Raw genomic sequence first — 24490 nt, 5'->3', positions numbered from 1 at the left:
GGCTGCGTTGGGTCTTCATTGCGCGCAGGCTTTCTCTAGTTGTGGCGAGCGGGGTCTATTCTCCGTTGCGATGCGCGGGCTTCTCATTGCGGTGGCTTCTCTTTGTTATGGAGCATGGGCTCTAGGCACACGGGCTTCAGTAGTTGTGGCACGTGGGCTTAGTAGTTGTGACTCTAGAGAGCAGTCTCAATAGTTGTGGTGCAATGGCTTTGTTGTTCTGCGGTATGTGGAGTCTTCCCAGACCAGGGCATTGGCAGGTGGATTCTTAACCACTGTGCCACCAGGGAATTCCACATGATTCATATTTGTATACATTGCAAAACGATCACCATGGTAATCTAGTTAACATCCATCATCACACATAGTTACAGTTCTTTCCCTTGTGATGAGAACTTTTTTTTTTTTTTGGGGGGGGTGTAATTCAGATTTTATTGCGTATTATGTCATTCCATACAACTTTAGGTAAACACGTTGAGAAAATATACTGGGAGTATTAAACAGATGATGGCAATATTGATGAAAATGTTCAAGTGTTTTACATAAGGTAGTTAAGCAGCACCGCTGCCACCATCATCCCCCCCACCGAAGTGATGAGAACTTTTAAGAACTATTTTCTTAGCAACTTTCAAATAAACAATACAGTGTTATTAACTATAATCACCATGCTGTACATTATATCCATGACTTATAACTGGAAGTTTGTACCTTTTGACCCCCTTGACCCATTTCACCCATCCCCACTCCTGGAAACCAGCAATCTTTTCTCTGCATCTATGAGTTTGGTTTGGAGGGTTTTTTAAGATTCTACATATAAGTGAGATCATACGGTATCAATATTTGTCTTTCTCTGTCTGACTTATTTCATGTAGCATAATGCCCTCAAGTTTCATCCATGTTGTTGTAAAAGGTAAGCTTTTGTTCTTTTTAGGCTGAATAATATTCCATTGTATATATGTGCCACATATTCTTTATCTATTCATCTGTCGATAGACACTTAGGTTGCTTCCATGTCCTGGCTATTGTAAATAGTGGTGCAGTGAACATTGGGGTGCATGTGTCTTTTTGAATTAGTATTTTCATTCCCTTCTGATAAATACCCAGAAGTGAAATTGCTGGATCATATGGTAGCTCTATTTTTAATTTTTTGAGAAACCTCCATACTGTTTTCCAAACTGGTTGCACCAGTTTACATTCCCACCACCAGTGTCAAAGCATTCCCTTTTTCCTACATCTTTGACAACACTTGTTATTTCTTGTCTTTTTGATAACTGCCATTCTAACAGGTGTGAGGTGGTATATCCTTGTGGTTTTGATTTGCATTTCCCTGATGATTAGTGATGTTGAACAGCTTTTCATGTACCTGTTGGCCATCTGTATGTCATCTTTGGAAAAATATCTGTTCAGATCCTCTGCCCACTTTTTCAGTTGGATTGTTGGATTTTGCTATTGAATTGTATGAATTCTTTATATATTTTGGGTATTAATCTCTTTCCAGATATATGATTTGCAAATATTTTTTCATATTTGGTAGGTTGCCTTTTCATTTTGTTGATGGTTTCCTTTGCTGTGCAGAAGCTTTTTAGTTTAGTCCCACTTATTTTTGCTTTTGTTGCCTTTGCTTTTGGTGTCAAATCTAAAAATCATTGCCAAGACCAATGTCAGATACTTTACTGCATATGTTTTCTTCTAGGAATTGTATAGTTTCAGATCTTACAATCAAGTCTTTAACCATTTTGAGTTAATTTTTGTATATGGTGTAAGATAATGGTTCAGTTTCAGTCTTTTGCATGTGGCTGTCCAGTTTTCCCAGCACTATTTATAGAAGAGACTGTCCTTTCTCCATTTTATACTCTTGCTTCCTTTGTCATAAATTAATTGACTATACATGTGTGGGTTTATCTCTGGACTCTCTATTCTATTCCACTGAGTTATGTTCGTTTTTATGCCAGTACCATACTCCTTTGATTACTGTAGCTCTATAACATGGTTTGAAATCAAAAAGCATGATGGCTCCAGCTGTTTTCTTCTTAAGATTGCTTTGGATATTTGAGGTTGTTTGTGGTCCATACAAATTTTAGGGTTGTATGTTCTATTTCATCAGTCTATTCTTAACATCCTGTTTTCATAATAGCACACTGTTTCTGGTCCTCTTCCTTTAGAATCACTTTATATATATTATATATATAATATATATATTATATATTATATATATATATATTATATATATATAATATATATATATCTCCCCAGAATTATTGAATATTTTCCAAGTCCAGAGATGTGGGAGATATTTCTGAGCAGCCCTTGCTCACTGGTCTAATTATTTAAACATATTTATTGATTTAAACAAACTAAAATAGTTATAGTGAAGGTAAAATGCTACACTTATATTTCAAGGTTCCCACAATTTGCAGTTAACTAAGATAATGCATGTCTGTCTCCCCAGCTTGTGAATGTGACACTGATGGGACCATTTCGGGTGGCCTTTGTGTGAGCCACTCTGATCCTGACTTGGGGTCTGTAGCCGGCCAGTGCCTGTGTAAGGAGAACGTGGAAGGAGCCAAGTGCGACCGATGCAAGACCAACCACTACGGACTGAGCGTCACCGACCCCCTGGGCTGTCAGCGTTAAGTCAACAAGGCCTGGGCTGCCAACCTGAATGCATTTTAAGGCTTGGAGCTGCCTCTGTCAGGTCTAAAATTTGGTCATTGTAAGTACCTGAGTCCTACCAGCCTCTGGATTTTTTTTTTTTTAAGTGTACCAAACCTCCCACAAATTTTAGTAAGTTAGTGGAGAACTTTTTTAGGTGGTTTGCTGAGTTTATCATGAAGAACCAGCAGGGGGCGCTCACATTTTCGCTGCTGGAGCAAACACAGGGGAAAATGCCAAGAAATTTAATGCCAAGTTATGAAAACTTTAAAAAAAAAAAAAAAAAAGTCCTCCACTAGGAGTCTACTCTACAAATTTGTTAAATTACATTATGCATTTTTGCATAGGTTGATGACTTCTTAGGCAATTTTCAAGTGGGGGATTTCCTTTTATTTTTTAAAATTATTTTCTCCCTCTCACACTGCTCTTAGTATTGTCTTATGTTCTCTGTCAAAGAAAAGGAAATAAAGAAGCAAGGAAGGGGCTGTGGGGAAATAGAAATAACCTCAGAATTTTTTGGGGCCAAATGGGGAGGCCATTGGCTCTAGGATCACAGAAACTCAGGGCTGTCTCGGCTGTCACAGAGCTGCTGATTCCACAGAGAATCTGGGTTAATTATTTCCCTTTGGTCATAGTGTCATGCTCTATGGTTTTGCCCATATAAGGAACTGGATTATTTGCATGTTTAGAAAGCAGCAAGATGAATCATTCTGTTAAAAAAAAAAAAGCTCTTCTTTTTGGACTTGATGCAAAATTAAATTTCAGCATAATGAATTATATAATTTCCTATTATACCTTTCGGTACTCCAGGCATTTCCCCTTGTTCACTAACATTATGCCCTCCGAGAAATGGGCCAAACGTTGGTTTTTTGTTTTGTTTTGTTTTTTCTTTTGTAAGAGCTTCAGTTACACATAATTCACACACAGTTCACTTTTTAAAGTGTACAATTCATTGATTTTTAGTATATTCAGAGTGTATAACCATCACTACAGTCAATTTTAGAATATTTTCATTACCCCAAAAAGAAATGTGAAGAAGCATTATTCACAACAGTCAAAAGGTGGAAGCAACCCAAGTATCCATCAATGAATGAATGGATAAACAAAATGTGGTAGGTAAACACAGTGGAATATTATTCAGCCTTAAAAAAGGAAGGAAATCCTGATCCAGCCTATAATATGGATGGACCTTGAAAACATTATGCTAAGTGAAATAAGCTAGACCCCAAAGGAAAAATATTGTATGATTCCACTAATATGAAGTATCCAGAATAGTCAAATATTAACAGAATGTAGAATGGTGGTGGCCAAGGGCTGGGGGGAGGGAGGAAGAATGGGGAGAGATGGTATTTAATGGATACAGAGTTTCAGTTTTGCAAGAGGAAAAGAGTTCTGGAGATTGACTGCACAACAGTGTGAGTGTACTTAACATTGTTGACCTGTACACTTAAAAATGGTGAAGATGGTAAATTTTATGTTATACATATTTTACCATAGAAAAGAAAAGAAAGGAAACCCCATATGCTTTAGCCTCTACCTCCCTATCCCCCCAGCCCTAGGCAAGCACTAATATGCTTTCTGTTTCTATAGATTTACCTGTCTTGGACATTTCATACAAGTGGAGTCATATAATATGTGGTCTTTTGTGTCTGGCTTCTTTTGCTTACCGTAATGTTTTCAAGGTTCATCCATGTTGTAGCAGATATCAGTACTTCATTTCTTTTTATTGCTGAATAATATTCCATTGTATGGGTATACCACAATTAATCTACTCGTCAGTTGATGGACATTTGGGCTGTTTCCATGCACATTGGCTTTTCCTGCAGGGGAAATACACATCTTGCTCTGGTTGCACAATTTCTTAGTCTTTACAACATAAGCAGGACTAGTAATGCCAATGGGTGGAAGAGAAAGAGGAGAGAGGGAATGGAAAAAAAAAGTAACGAGGTGCTAAGAAAGAGAGAGGAGAGAAAGGGATATCATAGGTGTGTCTGCCAGAGAGGGAGCTGTTGGTAATAACGGTGACACTCAGAAACCCTTCCCCTAGTCACCCGACCCAGCCAGCATCATTCAGAACTGTGCCCAGCTCCGCAACATGCATGACCTCTTGTCTCCTCCTAATTGCCATCCAGTAGAACCACATGAGGGCTGCAAAAGTGTCTGGCACTGCATTTCCCGTGCGGGGTTAAACGCAGTCCAATAATAGGGCAGCCAGGCAGACAATGAACTTGGCAGGGCAGGCTGCTCTGTGTTCTCGTGGCCACGTGTTTGGCTCATTGTAAGCTGTTAAGGACATTTACCAGTGTGGAGAAATCAGAATGAGAATAATTGTGTATGCTGTGCTTTCAGCCTGTGACTGTAACCCCCTGAGGAGTCTGCCACTCTTGACCTGCATTGGCCACTCAAGGCCAATGCTTGTGTCAGTCTCTTGCTACTGGACCACACTGTGAAGAATGCACTCTATGTATTTGTCTCTGATTTCGCCTTTAGGGAGTGATGCAGTCTTCTACTGGCATTGCCTAGAAGAGACTTGGCCCTGTTGATTGCTTTCCTTGTCCTATTGTATTTCGGTACTCCCGTGGTAAAAGTATTTACACTACAGGAATCAGCAAACACTGGAAATCAACCCCCATCTTTCTGCAGAGAGCTAGTTGTTAAACATTTACCAGCACCGTGACATTTACCAGTTGGGACTGAATCAACCCAGGCACCGACAGCAATAGTTTTATCCTCTGTTCTCTTGGAAGTACCAAGCAGTAGAATATAAGAGCATTTATCTGGCCCCCTTGTTAAGCCCATCAGATCATGGGGCCTTTTCTTCTGTCTCTTATACACAGTCTCTTTCCCACCCTTACTGCTCCATGCCTAAAAATATTTTGGATGAGCTCATTAAAAAAGCAAACAAACAAGCAAAAACAAAACCCTTAGGTTTAAATGTATTGTAGATTCCTGTGGGAAATAAACCATTGGATTTTTCACAGACTCCACTACCCACATGAGCATGTATGTCTCAAATTAGCAAAATAAAGCATTCTTCACTCCATAAGAAATGTGTCACGCATTTAGGGAGTTAAAAACCCAGCTCTTTTCTTTGTCCTCTGATCTTGGCAGCCCACCGTGACATTTTAGAAAGAAAAAACAAAAATTTAACCTAATAAAAGAACAGTGACCTTGATGTGTCTGAAGAAATGTAGCTGATAAATAAGAAACATATGTCTGTTCCGACATAGTTTTGTGCTAATATTGTTAAGTTGCTTTACTGAAAACACATGGGGATGGGGCAGAAGAGGTGGGGAAAGAAAGCAAGGAAGTAAATATGAAGAGGGAACTCTGTGTACAACAGGACAAGTAATCTAGAAGTTTCACGTTGGAAGGTGCGCCACGCCGAGCTCCATGACCGTGAGTGGACAGCACAAAAAAAAGAGTGCAGAGCTGGTGAACAGATCAACGGACACACCAAGTCAGATCATTCCAGACAAACCTTAGACTCGGGCTGACTTTTTTTGTTGGCTGGTGAACTGCCACTGTGTACTTAATTGTGTCTGCAAAAGGAAAATAACTGAGCAGGGGCCAGTGATGGCGGAACTTGTCCATCATGGCTGAGCCGAGGCATCTGCTTGGTACCGCACATCTATCAATGGTGCCCTGGATGGTCCCCTGGGGGGCCAACATGACAACGTACCCTGCCTAGAGGGGGTTTTCACAGCCCCATCCTGGATAAAGCAGCTCAGTTCACATTATTTTTGCCTAAACTAAAGTTTGGTTTGGGGAAAAATATCAAAAGCCCTTTGCTGTGTTTTGTAACAAATTATGTCAACTTTTGATATTTAAATCTTTTTGAGTAAACTGGGCATAAAATTTTTCCAAGATAACAACCAAAAAAATACGGATACTTAACAAACCAATTTCAAATGAGAGTTCCGTGCCTACTAAGATCTTAATTCTATCTGAGTTTGTTAAGTGGAGATTTGAGGGGGAAGATTTTTCTGAGTATTTTACAGTAAATGTCAGACTTAAGAAGTAGTTGTTTATATCTCACCAGCTGTTTATATCAAAGGTCAAGATGTTGCAATGATGACAGAAGTCTTGAATAGAGTTGAGTCTCTCACACAGGGAGAGTTTGTTAGCCAAAACAATTATTTATAAGCAAGTGATTCTACTAAACTGTGATATTTGTATAAGATTTCAAAATCAGCCTGTATGATTTTTTTTAGCCCCAAACATTTGCCATAATGTGTAAGTAAAAATCCCTAGGGATTTCATGGTAAGGGACCGAAAGCAGTTGCAAGTAGGCTAGTCAAAGAATTTCTCCTGGCTGACCTTAGACAACCCAGCCTGAAGCTAACATTGATGCTGTCAGAGGAACTGTGAGATTTTCACTGCATTTCTTTCTTTTTTTTTAATTGGAATATAGTTAATTTACAATGTTGTGTTAGTTTCAGGTGTACAGCAAAGTGATTCAGTTATACATATACATATATCTTTTCTTTTTCAGATTCTTTTCCCATTTAGGTTATTGCAGAATATTGAGTAGAGTTCCCTGTGCTATATAGTAGGTCCTTGTTGATTATCCATTGCATTTCCATTCAAAGCAATACATAGGCAAACCCCCTGTCCCTTTCATTTCAAGTCCTGGAAATGGGAGGTGTGCATTACCAAGTGCGTAGGCAAGCAAGCTACTGTGTGATTGTTCAGGCTGCATGGCTGTTTGCTATGCATCGATGGAACTATAGTGCTTTTAATATTACACTTCAGAGCAGCAGATGTCTTGAAGGCTGGAATCAACTGAGCATTTTCTCTTTGTAGGTTGGATACTGGGGACTGGAAAATCACCTCCATGGATGTTCTCCCTGTGACTGTGATATTGGAGATGCTTATTCCAATGTGTAAGTCAGTAAAATGAATGACTAAGTTTTGTGGCAATATTCCTCACTCCCATTTCCATCAAATAAATAAAAGCACATTTCATTTGGACATGCTCATAGTCTTAGGTGAAGGAGTTCATTACATGACAAGCAAAGGGCATTGAAAAGCGACGATCTTGAGACATTAATGATAGCCCAACTGATTTCTTTCACTTCAGATATTTCCACGGGTGAGATAATAGTTCTACTGCCTGGGTATCCCGAGGGGGTGTGAAAGATGCCTGCAAATGTGTGATCTGACCTGCCTAAAACTCCATCTTTTTGTCAGCCTGTAAAGAGAGGTCCTGCACTCTCCTTTGCCTGGTTTTTAGAGCAGAATCAGAGAGCCTCTGAGGAGAGAAGTGGCAACCAAGGTTTCACTGATCTGGATTTGCTTGTCAAGACTAGACCTGTAGAATGGAGAGAACAAACTTATGGTTACTAGGGGGGGAAGGTGGCCGTGGTGCGGTCGGGGGGACAGATAGTTAGGGAGTTTGGGATTGACATGGACACACTGCTATATTTAAAATGGATAACCAGCAAGGACCTACTGTATAGCACAGGGAACTCTACTCAATACTATGTAACAACCTAAATCGGAAAAGAATTTGAAAAAGAATAGATACATGTATGTGTATAACTGAATCACTTTGCTGTACACCTGAAACCAACACATCATTGTTAATCAACTCTACTCCAATATAAAATAAAAAGTTCAAAAAACAAACAAACAAAAATACCAGACCTGTAGATCCATTGTTTCTCCACATCCTCCCCAGGATGGTTGATTGATGGTTTCAAAGAATGGGCCCAAACCCAAGGGGCATTTAGCCCAGCACCCCTAAGGCCCTTATCTTACACTCGTCCCTCCTCCACGTTTTTTTAATGAGGTGGGTTTGTTTTCCCTCAGGTGCTCACCCGAGGATGGGCAGTGTGATTGTCGTCCGCATGTCACAGGTCGCAGCTGCACTGAGCCAGCGCCCAGCTATTTCTTCGCTCCTTTGAATTTCTACGTCTACGAGGCAGAGGAAGCCACGCCACTCCAGCGACTGGCTCCTTTGGTTCGTATTTCATTGACTCTCTTTACAGACTTCATTTGATGGGGTGTGGGTAAATACACACACCCTTGAGATCATGGGTAAGTTACCCGGAAGAGAGTGATTTTGCCCACAAACACAGAGCAGAGTGGATTCTATCACAGAACTGCAGATTCTATAAAGTCTTGAGGGCAGAGTCTGCATTTTGTTCATCTTTGTGTCCCTGTTCTGGCACAGAGCCTGGCACAGAAGTGTGAATTGCATTAAGTTGTGATGAAATGGACTTGAGTTTTGCTCTTTCAAGGTACCGATCAGATAGAGTGTGTTTATTGAGCATTTCCTGGTCTGTCTCCCTGACAACACTATAAACCGTGAGAAGGAAAGGAGGATGTGTACCCTGTCGCCACTGTTGCTCTAGTGACGAGCACTCTGATTGGTGCATAGTAGGAAGCCAGGGATCTCTGCTAATGAATGAATGAATACCAAGTGTAAGATGTGCTCGCTGGCCTCCTGAAGCTGATCTAGGATTAGCAGTCCTCAGTGCTGTTCATAGGAGTGTGTGATTGGAAATGTCGCTTGGTCTGCTTCATTCCCTACAAGTCAGCAGTCCTGTGGGAGATGCTCCCTAAAAATATTTATCTCAAAGTCTTATGAGGGGGGCAAACCCAGGCATCTGAACCCATCAGAGAAAATACAGGTTAGCCTCCCATAACACTCTTATGCCTTTGACTCCAGCCACAAGCAGGAATCTGACAAAGGAAAAGGCAAAGTGAGGCGAACGACTTCAAGGGGAGAAGGCATGTGAAAGTTGGTTCTGGAGACAGGATTTGGATAGAAAATTGGGAACTCATTCCAGGTTCCAGTGACTAAGTCTTTTCCTGAGGTCTCTTCCTTATCTGGACACGACTGGTGGGAGGGATGAGAATACCCCTTAAGAGGCTTGGAATTTGCTCTTTTACTGACCGAGATTAGGGCAAGAAAAGGAGGATTCCACTGTCCCGGCCTAGACTCACAACTGCGGTGGGTGGAGTCAAGATAAAGCAATCCTATGTCTAGATTCTTCTTCATTGCTTTTAGTATTGCAGGTTTATAATGGTAACTGAAAAAAAAAAAAAGCTTTGGGAAAAGAATATTGATATTTATATTTAGGCTAAAACTATCATGAAATAATAGGAAAAAAATATATATGTATATACATAGTGACCTTGGCCCCTGGTCCCTGGCACAGAGCTCCCAAAACCTTTGTAATCTTCTAAGGGATGTGAACACTAGGAGCATCTTTTGTTCTAATTTGGCCTTTGACCCTGGTTCCTGACACAGAGCTCCCAAATCCTTTAGACTTTCCTGGGTGATAGGAGTGTCATTTGTTCTGATGAGGTGACTCTGGGTGGGCTCCTGGATGGCTTCAGGATGGTGGCTAGTCACCAGAAAGACCAAGCCATGATTAGAAGCTTGAAACTTCTGGCTCCACCCGCCAGCCTCCAGGAAGGGGAAAGGTGAGGGAGATTGAGGTAATGATCCATCATGCGTGTGGGGTGAAGACTCCATACAATTCCCAAAAGTACTGGGTTCAGAGAGTTTCGAGGCTGGTGACCATATCTGTGTGCTGGGAGGGTGGTGCATCCCAGCCACAAAGGGACAGAAGCTCCTGTGTCTGGGATCCTCCCGGTCCTCACCCTATGTACATCTTTATCTGAGTGTTAATCTGTATCCTTCATCATATCCTTTATTATATAACCAGTGAATATAAATAAGTGCTTCCCTGAGTTCTGTGAGCCATTCTAGCAAATGATCGAACTCAAGGAGGGGGTGGTCACAGGAACCCCAGTTTATAGCCAGGTGCATAATGCTGAGCTCCAGGCTAAGATTGGCGTAGAAAGGGATTATTTAGCATCTCTGCCCTCTAGGAGTTTTTAACCATAGCTGATATTTTTCATAGATAGCTCAGGATGGGAGCAGTGCCATACAACAAGGAGGGTCCATAAGTGCATTAGGATTTTGGAGCCATGACTGATCCTTTACAAATGGGCTTAACACATGGGTAGAATCATTTGGCCTGAGACTAGAAATCCGTGAGCATTTCCATTGGTGGATGAGGGGAGAAGACAGTCCAACCAGAAAAGTTCTAAGTAACAGCTCAGAGGAGAAACAACGCAGGTGTATTTGCAGGTAGAACAGAAAGTTTATATAGGAAAGAAGTACCGGAAGAGAAAATTAGATTCTCCTATTAAAGAGGCTAAGTTTTCTTCTTGGGGCAATGAGAACTCGTTGAAACCTTCTGAGCAAAGGCATGACGTGATGAAGATTGTCCTCTGTGCCCTCACGGACACCATCCAGCAGAAGTGGAGCCTGGGGTGGAGGGGCTCAGGGTGCAGTAGTCCAGACAGGGATGGAGAAGGCACAAGGTTCAGGGAGAAGAGAGAGAATGGGGATGGAGCCATGAAAGGACATGAATCCAAGACCCCAGCTTTCAAATAATTATTTTCATACTCAAATTGGAGAGCTAAGAAGAATGACAATTAACTTTCTTGGTGGGTCTTCAGAAAGATATCTATATTTGTATCTACATCTACCTGTCTATCATCTCTCAATCACCTGTTTACCTATTATCTATCATCTATCTATCATCTATCTGTTCACCTATCATTTACCCACCTATCTATCTATCTAATCTTTCTTAGTCTGTCTGGGCTGCTAAAAATACCATAGACTGGTTAGCTTATAAACAACATAGACTTATTTCTCACAGTTCTGCCGGCTGAGAAGTCTAAGGTCAAGGTACCTGCAGATTCAATATCTGAGACCCACTACCAGGTTCTTAGATGGCTGAGTCCTCACATGACAAGGGAGCTCTCTGGGGCCTCTTTTATAAGGGCACTAATCCTAATCACCTGCCCCAAACCCCACTTCCTAATACCATCAACTGGGGATTCGATTTCAACATATAAATTTGGGAGAGGGGCAGTGGGATACAAAACTTCAGTCTATGGCGATATCCTTGCTACTCAAAATGTGGTGTGTAGACCAACAATAGTGTCATCACTTGTGGATTCATTAGACTTGGAGACTCTCAGACCCCACCCAGACCTATTGAATCCAGTCTACATGTTAGCAAGATCCCCGGGTGATTTGTACACAGTTTGGGAAACACTGGCTTGTTTTCTTATAGAAACTAACTGTGGTCACAAAAGTTAATATTGATTGAATTTAACATGGTATGGCATTTAATATAATATAATATAAAGTTAATTCCATAATATGTTTTCTGTATAAAAGTGGTAAAGTAGCTTATAATTTTGTGTTACAAGATAAACACAATGGGTGAGAGGGAAAAAAATGAGGAGGACAAATAAACGTAATCCAGTGTGGCCCGTCCAAAGGGTCCTCATCACAGAGGTTGAGGAGCTGGTCAGAGAGCATGGCTGAGAGTCTGAATAGTGACCACAGAGTATGAGGGTTCCTGAAGTTGACTACAGCTGACCTCAAGGCTGCCTGCTCACAGTGAACAAGCAGGGCACCTGTGAAATTAAAAACCTTGACTATAAAACCAACAATGAAACATCAAGCAAACACCGATGTCTAGAGTACAGTGAGAATTTGGAAACGAGCAATTGGAGATTCTAACTGGGTCGGCAGCTGAATGACTAAGGAGATGATATAAAACAGAGTCCCATAAAACCCAGGATTTTAAGGAAACTGGAGTTGCATGAATGCTACTCTGCTGTTTTAATAGTTTGGTTGGTGGAATCTTGCTATCCCGGTATAATTTCTCATGGGAACATTTAAGACCAGATTCTGAAAACCATGAGAACTAAGAGAAATTGGTCTGGAGAGTGTTAAAATTACAACATCTAATAATCTTTGAATCTGTATATCATGCATATTGTTAATTTTCGAAACACCACAAAACCAATAGAAAAGAAGAAATGCTTTCGAAGTTTAGAATTGCACTAGTTGAGCAGCCCTTAAAAAGAAAACCCAACACATAGTCTTAGGACCACTAAAAATTTCCCCTTTTCATAGAGAAACAAAAAATTACAAGCTGCCTCTATGTGTTCTTCCTGAAGCTATTAAGTGAGAATCATGATTACCTTTTAAAGTATGGTATAATCTGAAACTCTTGAACTCTGGTAAAGTTGGAACTTTTGTTGGTTACTTAAACTGTCCTTTCTTTTTAAGATATTAGCAACAGCTCTGCCTACATGTGATGTGTATTTCCAGCAACAAGGAGATGATTTCGTAACTGACAAAGGAAGCATAATACTGAAGAGCAATCAGAAGCAGAGCAGATGAGCAGAGTGAGGTAAACCATTTCTTCAGGGTCGTTGTCTGTTGTGCTATAAGCAAATAACCCGGGTAATGCACTTAGAACCATGCGTGGCCCATGTAAGTGATCAGCCAGTGTAAGCCCTATTATCCTGAAGAATAGAATGAAGGAAAGGTAGAAGCCAGCTCAAAGTAATTCGAGCCTCTGGGGAAAACTTCAATCGCTTTATTTCTGTACAAAATGAAAATTTCTGGAAAATAAGATTTTGGAGAGTTGAAGAGTCAGACTGAATTCACAATTTCTTATCATGTTAGAAAGGAGAGATACAGTTTTGAGGAATGGCTGTCTTCCCAGTTAGAGAAGAAAGGACATGCTAATGTCCCTGGGGATGGTGCGTGACTATGCCCTTGAATCTGAGATGGATGTAGTTGGTCATTGCCGGCGTGAGTGCCAGGGTGATGCTGCCTCCACAGGTCCCTGCCTCCGATGGCTTCAGAAGGCCAGAGGAGACCTGAAGACCTTGTAGCTAGGCAACTAGTATTCACTCGAAGTCAGGGCCACTTTAGGCCTGTTTGTTTGTTTGTTCATTTGTTATGCCGGGGTCTTTACTGAGCATTCCTGTGTGCATATGCATGAAGGGGCATGTTGGAAAAGCAAAGGAAAGCAGACGTTAGCTGTCTTGTTCATAAATCCAGCAGCTGAAACAGTTCCTTATTCATAAGAGACTTTCTCGAGTGGATGAAATGATTGATTGAATGAAAACGGAAATACCTAGACATAGAGCCTGCCCTTAAGATTATGATGGGGGAAATGAGCCACGTATACAAACAGTGAATGCATGGCAGGGTGGGGTAAGTATCATAAAGAGGTGTACATAATGTGATACGGATTCCACTTAAGGAGAACCACCTCCAACTGAGAGGATAAGAGAAGGCTTCATAGATGGTGTTCCTCCTTCCAGGCCCATGTACACCAAGTCACAGAGACTTTGCTCTTTATTCTACTTGTTTCTGTTCCCATGCCACATGCCCATGAAGCCTTCTCTGACTCTAGGCATCTCAATCTGAAGTCCACCTGAAAGAGAAAAGTAGCGAGTGCCCTTGCTCCCTATGGCAAATATCAGTGAACCTCTAAATTTTACTGTGCATAAGTATTGCCCAGGGAGATTGTTTAGAATGCAGATGCTAGGGCCTTCCACTTGAGATGCTGAATCAGGGAATGTGAGACTAGTCAAGTTTTTTCAGGTAACTCTATACATGGGACTATTGTATTGGATAGTGCAAATATAGAACATTTTCATTATTGTAGAAAGTTCAATTAGGCAGTGTTGCTCTAGAGCAATGAGGTTCAAATTGGAACCATCAAAGACTTAGGAAAACATGGGTACATTTTGTGATCTTCATTTGGATTTAAATATTTGAGGTGTTTGGCACAATGATTTAAAAAAAAAAAACCCACACGTTTTGGATCATTTGGGGGGAGAAAAGAAATCTGCGTGTTTGCCGAGCACCCCAAGTGATACGAGTGGTCCCTGGCAGCACTTTGAGAGACACTGCTCAAAGCATCCACGGCCTCCTCTCCTGACTCTTGCCTGAAATGACCACCTCTGTATTACTGACTTGCAAAACTTCTAGTCATCCCTTAAGACCCAATTCAGATTTATCTTTCTCTGACATTCCCTACCCTGACATCTGGACATAATTAATTGTTTCTGTCTCTGGAGTCCCATAGGTCAGTAATTTTCAAACTGCAGGTCATGCCTATTAGTAAGTAGGTCATGAAATCAATTGACTGGATCAGTTTAGTACAACAGAAGAATATAAAACAGGAGCATTTTTGGGAAACTTTTCAGTTTTATATAAATGTGTGTGTGTGTGTGCACACGCGCGCACACACGCGCACTGAGTCACTGTCTTAGGTTGGATTCCCTACAATAGGAGATAACAACAGAGATCTGGGTGCATGTGTTTTACTAAGGAAGCACTCATCAGGAGAAACCTGTCAGGGTGGAGGGCAGTAGTAGGCTGGGGAGCGGGGAAAGTGAGGGAAGGATGGCGTCTAGGCCTTGCCTGAGTCTAGCCTTGCCTGATCCCCTGGGGAAGCTGTGAAGCAGAAATTGCACCACAGAGTTGTCCCCCATTGAGGCCCCAGGGCTGTCTTCTCATGTCAGGCAGACATGGCTGTAGGCTGCCAGGGCAGATGCAGATCGCCTCCCAGGTGAGGTGGCTCCCATCAGCCAAGGGCAATTCTCAAGAGAAGGGAGCAATGGTGAGACATAGCAACCAACAATCCCAGGAGCTGGTGGCGAGATAGAGTGGCCCAGTAAAGGGGACCAGGCAGTACGCTAACAGCATAGACTCAAGTTCACTCCTGCCATGCTCAGACCCATGTGCAGGGCCAGGGCAAAATAAAAATTAAAATGCAGGGCCCCTTATTCAGAAATCAGGGAAAGGGCCCTTGAAGATAGTAAAGTATAAAGCTTTTTACTTTCTTCCGTAGTCTCTCTCAACTTGTCAAAATATTTTTACGTGCTATTTAATGTCATTCTAAGTAAAGAAATATTAAAAATTTAAATTATTAACCTGAATTATACTATTCATCTCTATAACATGCAGTGCCAATTTTAACTGCAAACATAAGAAATTCATGGTCACTGGGAGTGACAATGAGCTTGGCTACTCCTACTTGGTTCCCAAACCCATGCTTTTTCTCTGCTGGGGACACAGCATCACATAAAGACCATTGATTTAAGGAGTAAATAACATCTAGAAGAAAACTGCCCCATCTCACAGGGTGTCATTTCCAAGCTAGTGAAGCTAATGCATCTTTTAGGGGCCCCATCCCACTGCCATCTCAGGTCAGCATCTTCTGGGTGCCATAGTTTGTGTAGGAACAGTGGATCCCAAAGTCACATGACCACTGATACACTTCTTTTACTGTCAAGTGGATCCCTTGGGCTGAGGAAGATGTGTTTTCTCACATTGGTGAATTAGACACTCTGTGAGCTGTCAGAGAGTGGTGCTGACCAAGGCCATAGAGTGCCCGATTCTCACTGTGGGACACCACATGACATCGCCTTAGACCAAGGGATCCAATTCACTATCCTTCAATATAGGGAGTCAATGTCATATTTTGTAGAACATCTGGATGGTCCAGATTCTTTTGGGCTATACTGTTACAGAGAGCAGGAGAATTAATAGCCTTGGGGCAAGACTAAATATACACAACCGCCCATGCCAAGCTAATACAAATTGCTTCTGTTTCTTCTTCCTCATGGAGATGGAAGAAAACACATTTTGCATTTCAATAGCTGTGTATCATGAACCAGGGTGGTGGTAACCAGCTCTGGTCATGATACTCCTTCCAGCAGGACAGCTGCCAAGTGAGGCTACAACTTAGTTATATTAGTATAAAATTTGTAATGGGGATATGGTATGAGACCCACCACCAAGTCTTGAGAGTGGCACTTTGAGAATGCCTCTGATTTGCAATATTGCTTTTTACTTACCATCTTGGCTTGGTGGTGGTGGGGAGGGCAATGGAGGGTGGGCATTTCACAGGTTTTACTCGGCCTTTCCTACTATAGGAGCGCTAATATCAATGCCAACTGCTAAGCAGGTCCATTCCAATACATATACAAGAATTGGAGGAAACAATCAATGGTTCAGTAAACCCAGTGAACTGACTGTGAAAAGAACCTAAGTCAGATCTCCATTTACTACCTGACCCCCATATGCCCTGTTCTAACAGGGGGACCGTGATGGCACTTTGGGTACATGGTTATCAGTATCAACTCAGATCCTGTATCCATTAGCCCTCGAAAGATCTAGGCATTTCTGCTTCCCCAATAGACTAGTAAATAAACATAGATCTCTTTGGGAGATAAGTGAGAGAATTAACACTTGCTGTGGTGGTGAAGAGTCTTTCCTCATTGGGACCCGGCCTCTCATTCAGTCACTGGGGTCTGGGTCTGAGAATTTGCTCAGCTCTATAAATTTGGGAAAGGATTATGTCTTTCTGTTGAGGTAGCTGAACTCAGCCTTCTGCCAGTTCATACTTGATCACTTTGGATTACAGATATTAAGCAATATTTTGTCGACTGCTCATCTGTCTTGCTCCTAGGAACATCGTGTTCTATTAGTCGTCTCCACAGAAGATTCCTGTAGGTCAGGCCCCCTTGTCTCCTATTCCAACCTCGCTGACCATTATAATTATACCCATCTTGTTTTTGAGAGTTAAATGCTCCACAGCCCTTGATAGTCTGCGATCCTGTCCACCACACTGATACTAAGGAGCTCAATTTTGTAATGGTTTAGCCTACCAGCCTACAGAGGATACCCCATCCTCTGCTTCTCAGTGATGCTGGTGGCCCCGTCACCAGTTCATTCCTCACTGTCTTGAAAAACGGACACGGAGCATAGTCAGCTGATGGGTTTTCCAGCCTTGTGGCTTACATCCATTCAAGCATGCCTAGTTCTTTGAGCCTTGTAACCCATCCTCCCCAGCCTGCTACAGCAGTTCTGGCAGCTCTGCTTCATTACTCTGGACCACAGCTTTCGCCAAGCATCTCTCAGGGCTCCGGGGCCCTTGCCAGGCTGCTAAATCCTTTATCACTGGTGACCTCAAACCAACAAACTCTCCTTACCTGATTTCATATTCTGTCCCCTTGATCTGGCACGCCTCACGATCCATGCCCAGCCATCCTCTCCCAGTTGCTACTTGTTCGTGTTCACCAGGTCCGTCTCGGAGATCCAGCCCTTTCCCATCAGATCATGCTGCAACTTGACCCTAATTATCAGGCAAGTGGTCAGGAGGGGCAGATCCTCAGGAATGCACACGTTTTCTTTTAAGGTACCTGCATCATTTGAGATTTCTGCCTCGTCTTCAAATGTGGCAGGGAGGGAGGTGGGAGAGGATGGGGGGGGCCTCTATTTTCGAATAAGTGTGAGTGGATTACTTCTACAGTCCAAGAGTGCTCAGGAGAACCTCAAGGTTCACGATTCTCAGGTGCATCACCCATGCCTCAAGATCCCCCTGCTTCCCTGTGAAGGGAGGGCCTGACTTGGGCATAGGTGACTTACCCAGGCTGAGAACTCCGCCTTCCCTGAAGTTCCGCAGCTCTTCCAATTAAGTCTTGTGCCTGGTCTTTGGCTCTTCCTGCCCTCTCACTAAAGGAGATGAGTTTCTTTAAATGCTGCCAGGGAGCCCTTCTGATTCTCACACTTGACTCTAAGTTGCTGATTGATTGCCCTGAGCCTGCCATCGTCTTTCACCAAATGCGTCAGTGGTGTCCAACAATAGCCACCCACGTCCACAGTCCTTATAACTACTCTTTCCCCTGTATCAGAAATCTTGCTCAAGTCAGTGCCTCCCCTTCGCCCTCTATCCTGTCCCAGGTGGCCACAGATGACTGTTTTAGCAATGGCTCTGCTGCTACACAAGGGTCATCAACACGTTACCCACTGGGTTCCTCATTGCCAGCCGAGCAGTAAATGATCCACATCCAGGAATGCATCTAGAGTCCACACTGTCTGCTACCAACTCTCTCAGGTCAGCGGCCCTAGAAACAGAGCCTAAGACTGGATTCAGGTGCATGTAATTTATGAAGGCAGTGTTCTTCGGGAAAACTCTTTAAGAGAGTGAAGGAAACATGACAGAGAAGAGGAAAGAGTCAGAGGTGGTCTCAGGTAAAACAAAACTTGGATTGATCCACAGAGAAAGTCAGAAACATAAACTGCAGATAAATTTGTCCTGCCCCTTGAGACGACAGGGCCAGCCTTTTATAACCTCCTATCAGGCAGTCTTTGGCTGTGAGCTACCCCAGGGGTAGGAGTGGGCAGTTGGGGTGTGAGAGGGCAGTTCTCCGGAGAAGGGGGGCAATTGTGAGCTGTTGGAAACCACACACACGCACACACGCAACTGGGAGATGTGTATACCAACCAAGTAAAGGGGGATCCCGGGGTGGGGGGGTACCTACAGTGTCTGTTGCAAATTCCAGAGTACTTTTTTAAAGTTTGAAAAACGTTGCATAGAGATGAGTTTACATACACCTCCGTCTCATTTCTTATTTACCTTTCTGTCTCCCACGCAAGATTCTAAACCCCTCTGTGGCTGGGAATCTGTCCTATTCGTATATGCATTCCTGATTCAGAGGCGGGGATTGAATCGTTACTAAATAAACATTTGTCAAATGAAGAGCAGTTTGTGGTAGATCACAGAGCAACTTGAACTGCAGGCTAAGTAATTTGGGCATGATACTCTTGGCAGTGAGAAAGCGTTTGAAATGCTTGTTGGCAGCAGTGTGCGGTATGTATTGGACTAGCGAGATCACGGAGAGAACAGCCAAGAGGTTGTTGCAGCAATAGAGGCAGAAACTAACAAGAGGCAGCATTCTGGTGGAGGCTGGAAGTGTCGAGAGGCAGATGCAAAAGTCATCAAGGAAGTATTATCTATAGGGTCCAGATGGCCCCAGGCTGACATCCAGCACTGAGACCGGCAGGGCTGCTAATCAATCAAGTGTGTGAGTAGTTTTGTACTTACGTGCCCCCAAGCAGATGGGAGAAGATCATTTCTCATATTTGCATGGAAGAAACATCTAAAAAAAAAAATCTGGGTGGGTTTTATCATTGTCATGCACAATTAGGCAAAATCCATGAATGTAGTCATGGGAATATTTTCTTGCCCTCCGTATTTTAGCCAGAACTCCACAGTCAGATCTGAGAAAAGCCAAGGTCACCAATGTGGAATCACTCAGTACATGACACGTGGAGTACATAACGTACTGGCTAGTGACAGTGCTTTCCAAGTGATTACTCTATACAGTAACATATGTTCCAAAGCTGCAGATTCAGCATGTTTTTCTCCGCTGTATTCTGGACTGTATCCTGGTTGGAATAACTTATTCAGGACTCAGATGGATCATATACACATCAAGAAACCCATGGGTTTTGTTTTTGTTTTTTTTCCCCCTGAACTCTTGCAGCTCTTCACTCTAGGCAAAGTTGTGTTTATTCCTCTCTGGCCAGCTGCCTGCTGTTTCTGTCGTTCTCCGAGGGCCAGCTCCTGGGGTGCCTGTTACGTGGACGGGACCTGGATTTGCCAGGGTTCTCCCTGGGGCCGGCTTGAGACTTGCTGTGGGGAACATCCCCATTCCCGTGGATTTTGCTGTTGCCATTCACTATGAAACTCAGGTATCCTTTACTCCGCTTCTACCGTGGTGGTTCCGAGCTGACTGAAATACGTTCTCGAGCTAAGTGTTTCCATTCCAATCTTGCCTACGTTCATCTTAACAGGATTTGCAAAAAGTCGAACATCTGGAGAGCATTATAAACCAAAGGGTTTCCTAAACATATTAAAGCAACACAGCCATGTGCACACACGCCTTATTCCGTGGAGAGAAGCTAAAGCTGGGGCTATAGATTTAAGATACTAGTTCTATGGAAGTGGTGATGGAATGTTTGTATAAGAACAATAAATAACTAAAACAACGCAAATCCTGCCCTCCTGGGACTTTTTTTTCTAAAAATGTAATAAACCTTTGTAGAGATTCAGACTCATAGGGATGCAGTAGAGGCATTTATTTGCACTTGGATTTTACCAGGAAACAAGAGAAAAGCTAAAAGCAGCCTGTTCCTCTTGCCTGCTCCCTTTCTAGCCTTCCCCCACCCTTTGAGAAATATCTAAGAGGAAGAGAAACCAAATTAGAAAAACACTTGATCTAGAGCAGTGGTTCCTAACCTTTTCTTTGTATAACCTTTTCTTTGATGATCTGAAACCCCACAGACCATCTGCCCTGAAAAATATTTTATATGGCTGGGGGTGGCCTCAGAGCCCCCGGAGTCTCTCTAGGGACCACATTCTGGAAGGGCTCACTTTCTGTGGTATGACCAGAGCTGATGATCTGCTTTGAAACTCTTAACATGACATAGTTCTCAATTTCTCACTTACACATGAAAGGCAAAGGACTTCAAGGAACTTTGACCTGGTGAGTATGACAAGAAACTCATTTTTTTTTTACATATGTGTATATACACATAAATATATTTAATTTTTGTATAGAGAGAACACATCTCTGACAGCTTTTTTTTTTTAATTCGTTTTTTTAAATTAATTTATTTTTTTGGCTGTGTTGGGTCTTCGTTTCTATGCCAGGGCTTTCTCTAGTTGTGGCAAGCGGGGGCCACTCTTCATCGCGGTGCGCGGGCCTCTCACTGTTGCGGCCTCTCCCGTTGCGGAGCACAGGCTCCAGACGCGCAGGCTCAGTAGTTGTGGCTCACGGGCCCAGTTGCTCCACGGCATGTGGGATCTTCCCAGACCAGGGCTCGAACCCGTGTCCGCTGCATTGGCAGGCAGATTCTCAACCACTGCGCCACCAGGGAAGCCCTCTCTGACAGCTTTAAAAAGCTTTTCCTAATTGTAAGGCTTCCAGAGTTTAGCTAATTAGCATACGCACTGTCTTTCTCTCTCTCTGTCTCTTTCTATATATGTGTGTGTGTATGTCTCTCTATATATGTATGTATTTATACAGATACGTATAAATAGATCTAATAATATAATATAAATTTATATAATAAAGTATATGCACTAATATGAAAGAAATATATATCTTTTTGTGAAGGATTTTTTTTTTTTGGTTCTGTGATCCAGGAACATGATGATTTTTTAAAAATATCTTTATTGGAGTATAATTGCTTTATAATGTTGTGTTAGTTTCTGTTGTACAACAAAATGAATCAGCTATAAGTATACATATATCCCCATATCCCCTCCCTCTTGAGCCTCCCTCCCACCCTCCTTATCCCACCCGTCTAGGTGGTCACAAAGCACGAGCTGATCTCCCTGTGCTATGCGGCAGCTTCCCACTAGCTATCTATTTTACATTTGGTAGTGTATATATGTCCATGCCATTCTCTCACTTCGTCCCAGCTTACCCTTCCCTCACTGTGTCCTCAAGTCCGTTCTCTACATCTGTGTCTTTATTCCTGCCCTGCTACTAGGTTCATCAGTACCGTTTTTTTTAGATTCCATGTATGTGCTTTGGCATACGGTATTTGTTTTTCTCTTTCTGACTTACTTCACTCTGTATGACAGACTCTAGGTCTATCCACCTCATTACAAATAACTCAATTTCATTCATTTTTATGGCTGAGTAATATTCCATTGTATATATGTGCTACATCTTCTTTATCCATTCATCTGTCAATGGACACTGAGGTTGCTTCCATGTCCTGGCTATTGTAAATAGTGCTGCAGTGAACATTGTGGTACATGACTCTTTTTGAATTATGGTTTTCTCAGGGTAAATGCCCAGTAGTGGGATTGCTGGGTCATATGGTAGTTCTATTTGTAGTTTTTTAAGGAACCTCCATACTGTTCTCCATAGTGGCTGTATCAATTTACATTCCCACCAACAGTGCAGGAGGGTTCCCTTTTCTCCACACCCTCTCCAGCATTTGTTGTTTGTAGATTTTTTGATGATGGCCATTCTGATGGTGTGAGGTGATACCTCATTGTAGTTTTGATTTGCATTTCTCTAATGATTAGTGATGTTGAGCAGCTTTTCATGTGTTTGTTGGCAATCCGTATGTCTTCTTTGGCGAAATGTCTATTTAGGTCTTCTGCCCATTTTTGGATTGGGTTGTTTGTTTTTTTGATATGGAGCTACATGATCTGCTTGTACATTTTGGAGATTAATCCTTTGTCAGTTGCTTCGTTTGCAAATATCTTCTCCCATTCTGAGGGTTGTCTTTTCATCTTGTTTACGGTTTCCTTTGCTGTACAAAAGCTTTTAAGTTTCATTAGGTCCCATTTGTTCATTTTTGATTTTATTTCCATTACTCTAGGAGGTGGCTCAAAAAGATCTTGCTGTGATTTATGTCAGAGTGTTTTTCCTATGTTTTCCTCTAAGAGTTTTATAGTGTCTAGCCTTACATTTAGTTCTTTAATCCATTTTGAGTTTATTTTTGTGTATGGTGTTAGGAAGGCAGGAACATGATGATTTAATCGACTCTTTGGGAGGCAGAGGTTAAAGATTAGACCTGTCAGGAGTGCCAGGGTTTTTCTAGACTCAGGAATTACAGCTATGGCCAGAAACAATATTCTTTCTACCTGGATCACAATTCAAACACCAGCGACTTGAGCCTGAGAGTGAACCTCTTCTCTCAACTCCAAAATTCTGTTTTCTGAGCAGGCCGTGGGTTGCAAATTTATTCCACACACTCTCCATTAGGAACATGTTGGTGCATGCATCCTCGCAGGGACGTGCTCTTATGTGATGCCTGTCTAGTCTGCAGATGACTGGACTGTCCAGATGGTGGTTAACCTGGCCGGAGGGAGCAAGCACTGTGCATGCGAGACCCCACAGCCAAAGCCTCAGCCTTTACCAGCAGCTTCCAGGTATGCGGGGGGCCTGTCCTCAAACATTGAACGTTTCTTAGAATGTTGTTCATCTATCAGGAATTTGTATCCAGGGACTAAGTGAGAGTAGAGATGTATCAAAGCAGACATAATGTTTATTAAGTGTTTACTATGTGCTACACTGTGCTTTACATTAATACCACGCTGAATCTTCCTAACAACTCAAGGAGGTAGGTTTTGTCTTCATTGAGAATGAGAACACTGTGATAACTTGCCCAAGTCTTACGGCTAATGTGTAGAAGAACCAGGGCTCCAGCCCAGATATCCTGACCCTAGATCTTGAATGTTTGTTTCCCATTCCCCAGATGCCTGCAGATGTGAGAAAATGAAATGCTACAAGAATAAGAGGACAGTATTCAGCTTGAGTTATCTCAACAACTGAGAGTCTAGTTTTGAGGCCACTAATTTTGCATTGGAGATTTGTGGCTGAATAAAACAGAGACCCTGTTGATATTAGCCTGATAGATGGGATGAAGGACCTTTGCTCCATCCTCTTCCCAGAGCAGTCATGACAAACCACGGCCAGTTTCCAAAGCTTTGCTGTTTGGCACAATCCTACAGAAGAGCCACAGAGAATCTGAGTGTGAACTGACTGTCCACCCAACACACCTGAGCTGGTCTGGACCTCAACCCGGTCTCCATCCCACAGTGGCACCCACTTCACAGCACACGTGAAACACACCAAATACGATGGCCGCTTAGCTTATATAACTGTACTTTTGTCACTGAATTTTTGCTTTATTTCTCTTAATGCAGAATCGTGCTACTTCCCACACCCATCTGTTTAGAACCAGATGTACAATATTCCATAGATGTCTACTTTTCCCAACCTTTGGAAGGAGGATTCCAGGCTCATTCACACATTGAATTGATTCTGTAAGTATAACAGACCTATGGGGGTGCTTCCTTCTGAACTGAGCTCCATTCTAATTCTAAAAGTAGGCTTGTACTTTGAAGTGTTTCATGAGAAATAGAAAAGTATTTGTTTCATTATAAAAATCACCTACTCTTTATAAAGGTCATCTAATAACAATGGCAAATCATCCAGAATAGTATGTGCCAGCCACGGTTTGAAGTGTTTTCCATATTCTGTTAGTTAGACTTCACAACTCCTCTATGAGGGAAGTACTGTCATTATCCCCATTTTACGGACGACAGAACTGAGGCACAGAGTCACAACGCTAGTGAATGAGGAGTGAGAAATCAGAGCCAGAAGG

At 42.3% G+C, this 24490-nt stretch overlaps 1 protein-coding gene across 1 annotated transcript in view; it reads left to right on the top strand.

The window, feature by feature from the left end:
- The window catches only part of LAMB4 (laminin subunit beta 4), a 110375-nt gene that overhangs the window by 30329 nt on the left and 55556 nt on the right, over window positions 1–24490 (top strand). Inside the window, 8 exon segments of the mRNA XM_057549660.1 lie at window positions 2447–2626; window positions 4999–5045; window positions 5047–5108; window positions 7455–7535; window positions 8464–8614; window positions 19853–20047; window positions 23143–23252; window positions 24030–24153. Of these exon segments, the coding sequence (XP_057405643.1) occupies window positions 2447–2626; window positions 4999–5045; window positions 5047–5108; window positions 7455–7535; window positions 8464–8614; window positions 19853–20047; window positions 23143–23252; window positions 24030–24153 (950 nt within the window).

This window comes from Balaenoptera acutorostrata, chromosome 7 (assembly GCF_949987535.1).
Source record: "Balaenoptera acutorostrata chromosome 7, mBalAcu1.1, whole genome shotgun sequence".
Lineage (NCBI taxonomy): Eukaryota > Metazoa > Chordata > Mammalia > Artiodactyla > Balaenopteridae > Balaenoptera > Balaenoptera acutorostrata.
Note: the sequence above shows the minus strand (reverse complement) of the source record. Positions and strands in the feature narration are given on the sequence as shown.